The sequence below is a fragment of the Macaca fascicularis genome, chromosome 7, assembly GCF_037993035.2.
Source record: "Macaca fascicularis isolate 582-1 chromosome 7, T2T-MFA8v1.1".
NCBI lineage: Eukaryota > Metazoa > Chordata > Mammalia > Primates > Cercopithecidae > Macaca > Macaca fascicularis.
In genome coordinates this window covers 35,204,525-35,216,750 of record NC_088381.1, presented here as the reverse complement: position 1 = coordinate 35,216,750, position 12,226 = coordinate 35,204,525, and the positions used below count along the sequence as shown (strand labels likewise).

General features: G+C 40.5%; 1 protein-coding gene across 2 annotated transcripts in view; it reads left to right on the top strand.

Moving 5' to 3' along the window:
* The first annotated feature begins 439 nt into the window (after window positions 1-439).
* The window catches only part of ADAM10 (ADAM metallopeptidase domain 10), a 157,061-nt gene continuing 145,274 nt past the window's right edge, over window positions 440-12,226 (top strand). Inside the window, exons 1-2 of one of the 2 annotated variants that reach the window (XM_065547970.2) lie at window positions 440-736; window positions 1,179-1,420. Coding sequence is in view for 1 of the 2 variants with exons in the window: in XM_065547969.2 (XP_065404041.1) it covers window positions 682-736 (55 nt within the window). In the remaining variant the exon portion in view is untranslated. The remainder of the gene's footprint in view (window positions 737-1,178; window positions 1,421-12,226) is intronic. The other variant, XM_065547969.2, reaches the window with a different exon arrangement.

The window sequence follows — 12,226 nt, the reverse complement described above, 5'->3', positions numbered from 1 at the left end:
GGTAGCTGTGGTGCACCAGGAGAGGCAGAGAAAGAAGAAACAAAAACCTCTGTTACTTGTGACGTTAAGAAGCGGAAAGCAGCCCCGCTTACATCTTCCATGGTCCATTTTAGCCCAAGGGAAGGTCCTCAGCAGCTCTAACACGTAGCGGAGCACTACCTTCGCGTAGGAGCGCACCCGCCTCGGGGCGGGACCAAGACAAACCCCGCCTCCGAAGCCCAATCCCAGTTCTCCGCCGGCGGACAGGAAGCGGCGGCGGGTCTAGCAGCACGGGAACCGTCCCCCGCGCGCATGCGCGCGCCCCTGAAGCGCCAGGGGGACGGGTAGGGGCGGGAGGTAGGGGCGCGGCTCCGCGTGCCCGTTGGGTGCCCGCGCGTCACGTGGCGAGGAAGGAGGCGGAGGTCCGAGTTTACAGGGAGGGGGGGAGAGAAGAGGGAACGAGCAAGGGAAGGAAAGCGGGGAAGGGAGGAAGGAAACGAACGAGGGGGAGGGAGGTCCCTGTTTTGGAGGAGCTAGGAGCGTTGCCGGCCCCTGAAGTGGAGCGAGAGGGAGGTGCTTCGCCGTTTCTCCTGCCAGGGGAGGTCCCGGCTTCCCGTGGAGGCTCCGGACCAAGCCCCTTCAGCTTCTCCCTCCGGATCGATGTGCTGCTGTTAACCCGTGAGGAGGCGGCGGCAGCGGAAGATGGTGTTGCTGAGAGTGTTAATTCTGCTCCTCTCCTGGGCGGCGGGGATGGGAGGTGAGGCACGACTGCGAGCGCCGGGGGCGCCGCGACCACGGCGGAGCGGCGGCCGGGCCGAGAGGAGCCCAGTCGCGCCTCGCGGCGTGCGCGTCAGTCAGCCCAGCCGGCCAGCGGCGCCACTCTGGCGGGCCGCGCTCCCCGCTCCCTATTGTCCCCCGCGCCCCGACCGCTTTCCCTTCGGTGGCGGGCCGAGGAGGCTCCCAAGCCGCCGGCGAGGCCTTCCCCGCCCCCCACCGCCCTGGCGGCCCGGGAGGCGGGGGTCGCCTTCCAGAGAAGCGAAGTCGGGGCATTCGCGTCGCCTGGCGAGAGCGGTGGAACCCAGGCTGGTGGCTGCATCCCTCCAGTCTGCTCGGCGGGTGCCCGTGCAGGCAGCCGCAGCGGGGCTGGCGGTCTCGCCGTCCTCGTTCAGCGCTCATCCTGCTCACCATTCCTCCCCCAGCCCCTGCCCGGTAGCGGATACCGAAGTCCTCTCCGCCGCCGAGACCCGCCGCGCAGACTCGTGGGAAGTTATGTTGTTTGCGGCTGGGCTCGTGTATTGTTCTTTACCGGGCGCGCGGATCCTGACCGACCCCATTCTGCAGAGGGGCCGCCCGTGGAGTGGCAGCAGTCATCACCCGCGTGTCTGAGACTAGTGGCCTCGGTTCTTCCTGTGTCCTGTGTTTGGAGAGAGATCACAGGAGGGTGTGTTGGTGTTCAGTGAAAACATTCTGTCGCCCAGGGGAAGGGTAAACCATTTGGGGATGTTCTTTGATTTGTAGGCTGGATTGGGTCTCCTAGAGTAGAAGTTCGGTCCCTGGGTGACCCAACTTGAAGTTTCGTTAAACTCTCAGGTGGAGTAGATGTGCAGTGTAGTTAGTGGGTTGTCAGAACGGTGCCCCCTCCCCCCTACAAATGAAAGTTAAATTTGCTAAAAGCATGTCATTTCTTGTTTCGGATTTTGAAGACGACGATTTTTATTTCCGGTGTATCCTACGACCAGCTGCATCATTTTATTCTTGTGTAAAGTGCTTTATTTTAGGTAAGCTTTTTGACTTGCCCCAAAGCAAACTTGAAAACCTCAAAGTGTGCCTAAAAGCAACGAATTGAAAAATTTTGAGGAATGCTTTGGATGAGTATCTGTAGCCTTTGATAACTTAGAAAATATCTATTTCATGTATTGTTTCTGTTTTTTTCTTTGCCACTTTGACTTATGACTGCAGGGCCAAGTGTGTTTCTGTCCTGTATTCTACCGAGTCCGAGGGTGGTACTGCGTAGGCAGACTTCTGTTATAGTTTGTAGTGTTCGGTTTTTTTGTTACACATTTTGTTTTATTTTTTTCAATCCAAGTCATCAAGCAAGATACACATTTTAGATTCAGATCTGATAATAGATGTTTAGTTTTAAAAAGGATTATGTGCGGGAGACCCCGTTAGAGCCTTTTCATCTGACATTTGTTATTTCTGTTCTAAACGTGGCTTTCAACAAATCATTTTCCTATCTGTTTTCACTTTTTGTGATTAAATTCAGGAGTTAAGACACTTCTCTGTAAGGTAATAAAAAGTAAGACAAACACATGAGGCACTTTACTGAATAGCAGTATAGCAAATGTTCTTTTAAAAATAATGAAAACAGTAAGAAACTGATGTAGTCTTATGTTTGAAGAAAAAACAATTGAATAACATAATGTTTGTGGGTTAAAACCTGTATACAAAAATTTTCTAAACTCAGATTTCCAGAGTCCTTTATTGCATTAAGCATTGATTAAAAGCCTAAGTTTTGGTATTTCTGTTAAGCAGAACTTTTTCAAAAAACAGAAGACAAGTTTTATTAGTTTTATTTTAAAATTAGTATCAAGATTTTAGCTTTTGGGTACTTGAAGATACTTGTAATTTTATTGTAACTGTGAGGTATTTTTATTTACTGATCTGAACTGTTTATGGTCACTTGTAAGATCTTTGTATGATGATTTGTAGACTTCAGCACATTCAAATTGAATGTGTCTTTTAGCATATGAGAGAAAGGAGAAATTTGTGTAGATTAGAAGTTGTGGCGGAGATTTAACTTAAAGTAGAAATCATTTTCAGGTAGTTAATAAACCCTTTTTGTTGCTTCCACCTCCCCAATTTGTCAGTCGCTGTTGTGTGTGAAAATTTTCTTGCTTTATATATTACTGGGATGGGAAGCTGGAAGGAAGAATTAATGTAGTTAGAATCATAAAACATAAACTTAATGTAGTTAGAATCATAAAACATAAACTTTCCTAATGGTGTCCATTTCCAGCACAGCCCCATCCTATGTTGTAGTTGTAGGAGCATACCATGTTTTTTTATTTTATTTTTTTAATTTAATTGATGTGTTTGAGAGCACAAAAGGTATTTCAACTGTAGCAGTAAATCCCATAATGTTTTGGTTTGATGAAATCATACACGAAATGAACTTGAGTATAATATGTCTCTTATATTTAAAAATCTGGTGTAAGTGCTTAGCTTTGTACAGTATGCTCAATAGAAATAAGTTTTCTGGAAACTCGACCAGAGCTTTAAAGGTAGTAGAGCTGAAGCAGTTAAACCTTCTCTTACTCTGACTCGGAATCTACCAGCAAATAAGAGTTTAATGAAAGAGACAGACTAATTTTGTCTTTATCCTTAAGGATCTCTGACTCTTCATCTTTTTTAAAACTTCAGTTTGAGTCCAGTTAACTCCATCATCTTTTTTAAAATTTGTTTTATTTATTTATTTTGAAAAGTATGACAGGGTCTTAATATGTTGCCCAGGCTGTTCTCAAACTCCTGGAGCCTAGCGACTCACCTACCTTGGCCTCCCAAAGTGCTGGGATTGCAGGCATGAGCCACCCCGACTGGGCAATTCCTTCTCTTGTTAAGACATTTTTCTTAACAAGAAAAATTTACATATTACATATTACTAGTAATTTACATATTTCTAGGATGGGAAGCTGCAAGGAAGAATTAAAGTGTTTAGAATTATAAAACATAAGCTTTCCTAATGGTGCCCGTTTCCGGCACAGTCCCATTCTATGTTGTAGTTGCAGGAGGATACCATTGCCTACATTAACAGTATTTTCTGTGTGTATGTATACAGCCTCTCCCAGCAGGCATGGCAGGCACTTCTCTGATGTGCTTTTAATAACTTGTTTAAGACCTTCAAGGATGTGTATTATCTGATCTCTTTAAAATTTTTCTAAGGACCTTAAGAATTTTGGGGGGTAGGGTGAATGGAACGTTTCTGTGATGCCTTTTGTGTATCTGAATACTGTGTTAGGAGTTTCACTTTTCAATAGTTATGAGAGAGGGGTGATACGCAGTTGAAGAAACAGACTTGAAAATACAGTTCTTCTAGCATCATCCACCACTTATTTAGACATTCAAACTCAAGCTGGTTTGACCTTAAACCCTAATAAGCTTTTTTATCCATTGCCCCCTCATGCGTTTTTGAAAGTGGCTTTCATACATTAGCTCAAAGGTGGCCACTGGACTAAACTACCTTAGAGGTATATTTTATTTGCATTGACTTTAAGTTTGAACTAATGATTAACATTGGGATATTTCTCAATGAAATTGGGAAAAATTGGGATATTTCTCATTGAAATTCATGGATTTCTGGATTTTAGGGGAAGACTTGGAAATCCAGGTACTAGGGGGCTATATTCCTATTGTCCAGAGCTGAGCAGTAGGGCAGTAGCCACCCTCTTTAAACTGGGCATGTGCGTACCCGTTACTGCAGTTCCCATCATTCCTGATGATACATCTGGCCTTTTTCACTCATTTTTGTTACCTGCCTGGGTGCTGTGGGTATGTTGTTCACATCTCTGCCTATCTTGTATAGATACCTCCAACTTTTAAAAAATGTTTGACTGTGACCTCTTACTCAACTTTTAATGTTTTTTTGCAATGTTTTTCTGTAGTCTTAAAAATTGGTTTAAAAAGAACATGGCATACACCATACTTTTTATTCAGCATTAGGTTATTAGATTTAAAAAAAAAAAAAAACCCTATTTTTATAATAGTAACAATTTGAAGGTCTTTAAGATAGAATGATTGTTAGTCTCTCCACATGTCTTTATCTAAATGAGTAAATAAGAAACTGTTTCTTTTTCTACTGGGATGAGAACCACAGAAAAAATTAGTTGAGGGTCATATTAATAAAAACCAATTTAAGAATAGGATACAAACATAAACTCTGCTTTTGAAATTAAGACAATGAAATGGAGGAGCAATAACTTCAGCAATTAGCTACATTTTCCTAACATTGTTGGGAGATCACAGGTTCAGATATGAGATGGTGTCCATATAACAAACTCTGGGAATACACTTTTTTTTTGAGACAGAATATCGCTCTGTTGTCCAGGCTGGAGTGCAGTGGCCCTATCTTGGCCCACTGCAACCTCCGCCTCCTGGGTTCAAGTGATTCTTCTGCCTCAGCCTCCAGAGTAGCTAGGACTACAGGCATGCGCCTCCAGGCCTGGCTAATTTTTGTATTTTTATTAGAGACCGGGTTTCACCATATTGGCCAGGCTGGTCTCAAACTCCTGACCTCAGGCAATCTGCCCGCCTTGGCCTCCCAAAGTGCTGGGATTACAGACGTGAGCCACTGCGCCTGGCCGGGAATACACTTGTACATTTTTTGTGTGTTTCTTTTTGTTGTTGTTGTTGTTGGTCTTGGTTAGAGATGAGGTCTCACTAGGTTGCCCAAGCTGGTCTTGAACTCTTGGCTTTAAGCAATTCTCCAACCCTGGCCTCCCAAAGTGCTGGGGTTACAGCCCAGTTTTGGGTGTATCTGGTGGAAGTTTTTCTAAAATATAGAAAATTTACTGTAGACACATTTATCTCCTTAAAATGGACTGAATTTAATCTTAAATGATTAAAGTTTAATTGGGAGAAGAGTTGTTATTCTGGGTTCTATTGTAGTTTCTGTTTTTACTTTTTCCAGAAATGATTGAAATGGCCTGGTAGTTTATTATTTTATTATTCTAGATGATTGTGCATTTTATTCTTGGATCTAGTTGTAGCAGTATTTCCAACTTTTTGGTTAGGTTTCTTTGCTTTCTTGTAAATCTTGAAGATGTCACCTTCTAATTAGTTGTTTCTAGTACGTTTTGTGTAGGAAAACTAAATGATTATACTTAACAAACACGCTTGCACGTGAAATGAAATAAGTAAGTTCTAAATCTTCTATGGAATAAAGTACATGGGCTTTAGGTAGTTTTTTCTTTCTCTCTGCCCCCCACCCTTACCCCTCACCTTTCAATATGTATAGCTTGGCTTTGTAGAGTTTAGCATTGAGGTTGCCTGGCTCCTAACTTTCTAAACAGTTGGAATGATGTGGTACTAGTGTGTTTTGCTAGTTACAGTTAAGCAGGGAAGAGTGGAGAGAAAAAACTGATGAATAACCAGGAAGGTACAGCAAATAAAATGTATACTCATTTGGTTGCAGATAGATTATGTCCTAGAGCTAAATCATGAGTACTCTGGTTTTATACTAATATACTAGATTATTGGTATTAAACATACTTTAAAATGTCCAACTATAATATTCTCTACAAGAGTAGAAATTGTGAATTAAGAAAGAGTATTGACTGGATGTGGTGGCTCATGCCTGTAATCCCAGCACTTTGGGAGGCCGAGGCAGGCAGATCACCTGAGAGGTCAGGAGTTCGAGACAAGCCTGTCCAACATGGCGAAACTGCCTCTCTACTAAAAATACAAAAAATTAGCTGGGCGTGGTGGCGGGCGCCTGTAATCCCAGCTACTCAGGAAGCTGAGGCAGGAGAATCGCTTGAACCTGGGAGGCGGAGGTTGCAGTGAGCCGGGATTGCACCACTGCACTCCAGCCTGGGCAACAAGAGTGAAACTCCATCTCAAAAAAAAAAAAAGGATTTTATTTAAAGGAAATTCGGTGAAAGGTAGATGACAGAGGCTCATGGTATTGTGCTTGTTTCTAGTAAGTAGCTGTGTTACAGTAACTGTGTTACCATTTTGGTGATTTTTACATTTGTATAAAGTTAAATTTCTTGTCTGTCTTTAATTGTATTACATTATAATGGTTAGAAAAAAAAATTTTCTGAAGTTGAGGCATAGTTTTGGAAGCGTCTAGCTTAAAATATGGTCCATGTGGAGTACCAAAAATGTAGTTTGTGTGGAGAAGGTTGAAGGCAAGGGCAGTCATTGGCCACTGCTGCCAACACTAAGTTTCAGTGAGAGGCCTATGTGAGATAAATTGTGGGTAGGAAAGGCTGTGGACAGAAAAACACATAGTGATTTCACATCTGAACCCCCCCAAGCCCAAAATCACAGGGTCCAGCCTTCCTAATTGTGGGAATGATTTGCATTTTGTTTGATTTTTACATGGGCAGCTCTATGTGATGCGCTGGGGTAAAGAGCCCCAGGTTTTTGTTGTTGTTTTGTTTGTTTTTGAGACAAAGTCTCATTCTGTTGCCCGGGCTGGAGTACAGTGGTGGGATGTCAGCTCACTGCAGCCTTGACTTCTCCAGCTTAAGCGATTCTCCAACCTCAGCCTCTCCATAGCTGGGACCACAGGCACGCGCCACCATGCCTGGTTAATTTTTTGATTTTTTTGTAGAGATGAGGTCTCACAGTGTTGTCCAGGCTGTGTTGTTCTTTTCTAAAGGAGTAATTGATTTTATTAATGATCGTTAATGATCTTCCAAGCAACCCTAAAAAGTCTGCTTGTTCTGAACAAAAATCTAGTAGTGATAATTCTAACTAGTCTAGCTGTTGATTTTTTTTTGTTTGTTTGTTTTTTGTTTTTTGTTTTTTGAGACGGAGTCTCGCTCTGTCGCCCAGGCTGGAGTGCAGTGGCGCGATCTCGGCTCACTGCAAGCTCCGCCTCCTGGGTTTACGCCATTCTCCTGCCTCAGCCTCCTGAGTAGCTGGGACTACAGGCGCCCGCCACTGCGCCCGGCTAATTTTTTGTATTTTTAGTAGAGACGGGGTTTCACCGTGGTCTCGATCTCCTGACCTTGTGATCCGCCCGCCTCGGCCTCCCAAAGTGCTGGGATTACAGGCGTGAGCCACCGCGCCCGGCCGCTGTTGATTTTTATATTAGGAAAAAGGAAGTAATGTTAAGGATAAGTGGAAAATCTATGATAATCCTACCACTTGGATTCCTGTAAGGGCATCCAAAAATCTTCATATTGTCCAGCAATATGAAGATTTTGCCTTAGTATCACAATAGCCATTTCCAGCTAGTTTGCAGGAAATAGCAGTCCTGAGAATATTTCTCAGGGAGTGTAGTCTCCCTTTGATGCTGAGTGAATTCATTTTGAAGCTACTACAGATGCTTCTTGACTCATTGATAAGTTGAAAATACCGTAAGTCGAAAGTGTATTTAATGTTGGCAACAGAGATGATGGTTCAACTTAGTATTTTTCGACTTTATGATGGTGAGAAAGTGATACGCGTGCAGTAGAAACTGTAACCCCATTGTAAGTTTTAAGGAGCTCTCCTCCACTTAATGATGGGATTATGTCACAATAAACCCATCATAAGGTTGAAAAATATGAATCATAGTAAGTTGGGTAACATATGTACGGTCCACTTGTACTACTCCAAGTAAACAATGTGAGATGTATACAGTGAGAACTTTGTTGTTTAGTCACCAGGATTTATTGTGTGTCTATGACTGTTACGAGTCATGAAGCCACAATACTGAGTGAGAAGAAAAGTAAAAAATACTGAGTTTGTTGGAGTAAATGAAATGCCAACATATAAATATATACTTCTAATTATGTATTGTAGTTGCACCTGAAATGAGGATTTGTTAAGCTTGAGGGACATGAGCAATTGGGGAAGGCTTTTTGAGGTAGAAGAGAATGGCATATAAGATGCTTGTAGGTTTACTTGCACGGAATTGATAGTCTGTGTCAGGAAATCAGGAGAATTGCTAACTGGGCCATGATAATCAGGACTCTGATTATTCTAGGCCACGATAACCGTGAGATAGAATATTATGGAATGTTGGTTGGAGTCCCTGTTGAAGAGTTAGGTTATGATTGACAAATTGGGTGATTGAGTCTTGGATTAGAATGATTGTAGAAATAAGTAAGGATAGAACAAGAAATGACATGGAAGAAAAACTGATAAAACTGGGCAAATGTTTAATGTGAAAGTAACAAAACTTATAGAGGGCTCACTCTGTTGAATGTAAATATTAGGCTGTTTCATTGGAGGGAGTGTGATTTTATAAAACTTTGAAGACCTCAGTCTTTGAAGTTGAAAATGTCTTAAGATTTTGAGTCTGGATAGAAGCTTATAGATTGGGATGGGTGTCAGAGTCTGGGATTTTATCTTATTTGCATGCTAATACTTGGAAACTGGATAAAACTTTGCACAGATCTTAAATCTCTGGCTAGTTATTTGGGAAGCAGTGCTTTAGGTAGTTGGGTTATAGAAGTTTAGTGAATTTGGAGTGGAGATAGAGATTAGTTTAAAGATATACTAACACTATTTTTTCTTATTTAAGTTGGAATTAGGCTATTCAGTTCAAAAATATGATTGACTCTTGATTTCATGTGAACTGTGAACTTCTGTTTCTGAGACAAATAGGGGAAAATAATGTGATCTTTGCATTTTAGGCAAATGTACATATATGATTTATGGAGCAGAATTTACTTTCCATCTGTTTTTGCTTGTATTGATGGTGACAGGACACAGATATACATACATTTGAACTTTGAATTTAGCTTTCAAATGATCTTTGCATTTTAGGCAAATTTGCGTTAAGTGATTTGTGGAGCAGAATTTGCTTTCCATCTGTTTTTGCTTGTATTGATGATGGCAGGACACACATATACATAGATTTGAACTTTGAATTTAGCTTTCAAAAGAACACATAGAATTCTCTGTGAATTGATGGGATATTAATTTACTATCCCTTTTCCTAGGAATTAAGTGAGATAATTTGTAAAAGTGCTAAAGACTTTAAAGTACTATGTAAATATTATTAAAATTATGTCATTTCCAGACCTACTTTCATTTGGGATCTATCAATTACAAAATACAGATGGATAAAATTTATTTTTAGTAGTTGGAATATTAGAACATCATTACCAAACATTAGAAAATAGAATTAAAGAAAATCCAGAATTCCTCCTCCAACACAATTTTATCGCTTTTTAATATTAATCATGTAATCTTTTAAAATACTTATGGGTTTATATTATAGTATTTGTGTAGTTCTGTATACATTTAAAAAACTAATGTGTAGTTGATGGCTGGGTGTGGTGGCTCATGTCTGTGATCCCAGCACTTTGGGAAACTAAGCTGGAAGGATCAGTTGAGGTCAGGAGTCTGAGACCAGCCTGGTTAATATAGCAAGACTCTATCTCTATGCCAATAATAATAATAATAATAATAATAATAATAATAATAAAATAAGTAAAATTAAATAGAAGAAAAACCTAATGTGTAGTTAAAACGTGTATATATGCAAAGCAGACATTGAGATATTTATAAGTAGTAAAAAGTGAAATCATGTCATTCCTGTTTATACCGTATTTTTTCTATTTTATGGATATTGCTGTTCTTTTTTTCTTCCCACCCTAGAGACAGAGTCTCGCTCTGATGTCCAGGCTGGAATGCAGTGGTGCAATCTTAGCTCACTGCAGCCTCCGCCTGCTGGGTTTAAGTGATTTTTGTGCCTCAACCTCCGAGTAGTTGGGACTACAGGCGTGTGCCACCAGGCCTTTCTCATTTTTGTATTTTAAGTAGAGATAGGGTTTCACCATGTTGGCCAGGCTGGCCTTGAGCTCTAGACCTCAAGTGATTCTCTTGCTTTAGCCTCCCAAAGTTTTGAGATTACATGGGCGAGCCACCGTGCCGACTTTGATATTGCTGTTCTTTATTTCAAGCTTTATAGTTAAGTTACTGATCTGTGTCTTTACTAGAAGGGGAATGTTAAGAGGGAAGTAACTGCTTGGTAAGTGGACTGCACTTCTCGATATATGTTATGTACCCGTTTTCATTCAGCAGATACTGGCATTAGTGAAGCAGCCTTCATAGTACTGGCTGTCAGCTATATTACGGAAATAGTCTTGTTACATGAAACTGAATGTCATAATGATTTTTGTTGAAATTGGAGTATTGCTGTAGTAAAATCAGAAAGTGACCTCCTCCAATTAGTACAGTATATTATCAGAACCCTCAAATGTGTATTATAAAGGTTAGGTATTCTAATCTAGCATAATGGAGAGGACAGTTTTGTTGACAGCTTTGGAGATGGATTGGCACTGATGCTTATAAATTGGTTCAGAAATCAGAATTTAATTTTGGTGAGAATTTATAAAATTTAAGAATTTATACATTTTCCTGGTAGCCCATAAATTCACTTGTATCCATCCAGTCATAGAAATCTCTTAGTAACTCCATGCTCCTTAGGAACAGCAGGCCATTTAGTAAGGAGGAGCTCTTTTTCTTTAGTGTAGAGCACACTTTAGCATAGTGGTTCTCAACTAGGAGGCAGAGGTGGATGTTTTGGGGTATCTTATGGGAGAAGGGTGAGTTAATGACAATGGGTTTAATGTGAAATGGAGTGAGTGGGACAGATGTATATCAAAAGTGGGGTGCTGGCTATGTGAGTATGAACGTGATGTAGGTAGATTGAAAGTCATACTCTGTTACTGTCTGTACTTCTATCTTACTAGAAATTGTATGAAAGATTCAATATAACCCACAGGTTCAGAAAAAGGAATAAAAAAAGATTGTATAAAAGAGTTTCAAATCAGCATAGAAATCTTATGTACACATTTCAATCTTTTGATTTTTAAATTGTATTTCATAAGTTAGTGGTAGAAATTTAATACATTCAATAGATTTTAATCATACGTGTTTTCTGCACTTTGTGTATAATTTATAAAAGAGCTACTTTGACTTCTGAGCCAGCTTGTGTTATTTTTACTTCTTAGAGACTAGCTGATTTCAAAAAGTGGGTGTGTAGAAATATACTTTTAATTGTAGACACTCCCTCCTATCTTGTACTTTAACTTGTAACTGTTAGGTGTAGCTGTTTGCTTCTGGTAGTTGATTTGGCTGGTTTCTAGTGAAAAAATAGATTCTGGCTTAAGTTTGAAGTCACATTGTAGAAGTAGCTTTTCAAAGAGTGCATTAAAGGCACTTAAATATATTACTGAAATATAGGGCATGATAGTTCCTGGAAGCCTACCTTTGTCATACAGGAGAACAGTTTTGTTAGTGGTATTTAGTGCCTGAAGATCTGAGTGAATATGTATATCAAATAAAGGAAGCATTGGTCAACACAGTGTGATGCCTGTGACATGTAGTTGATGACTCAGTAGGAAGGAAATATATTTTTACGTTGGGGAAAAATGCTGTTGGTACCTAATTTTGAAATTATACAAGTGAAAAGTCTGTTGAAAACAAGTTGATTACAAGTAATTTTTTTGAGGAATGCAAATATGCCATGCTTAGCTTACTCTTACATCCTCTCATTTATTGTAATTGAGTTTTTCTGTAA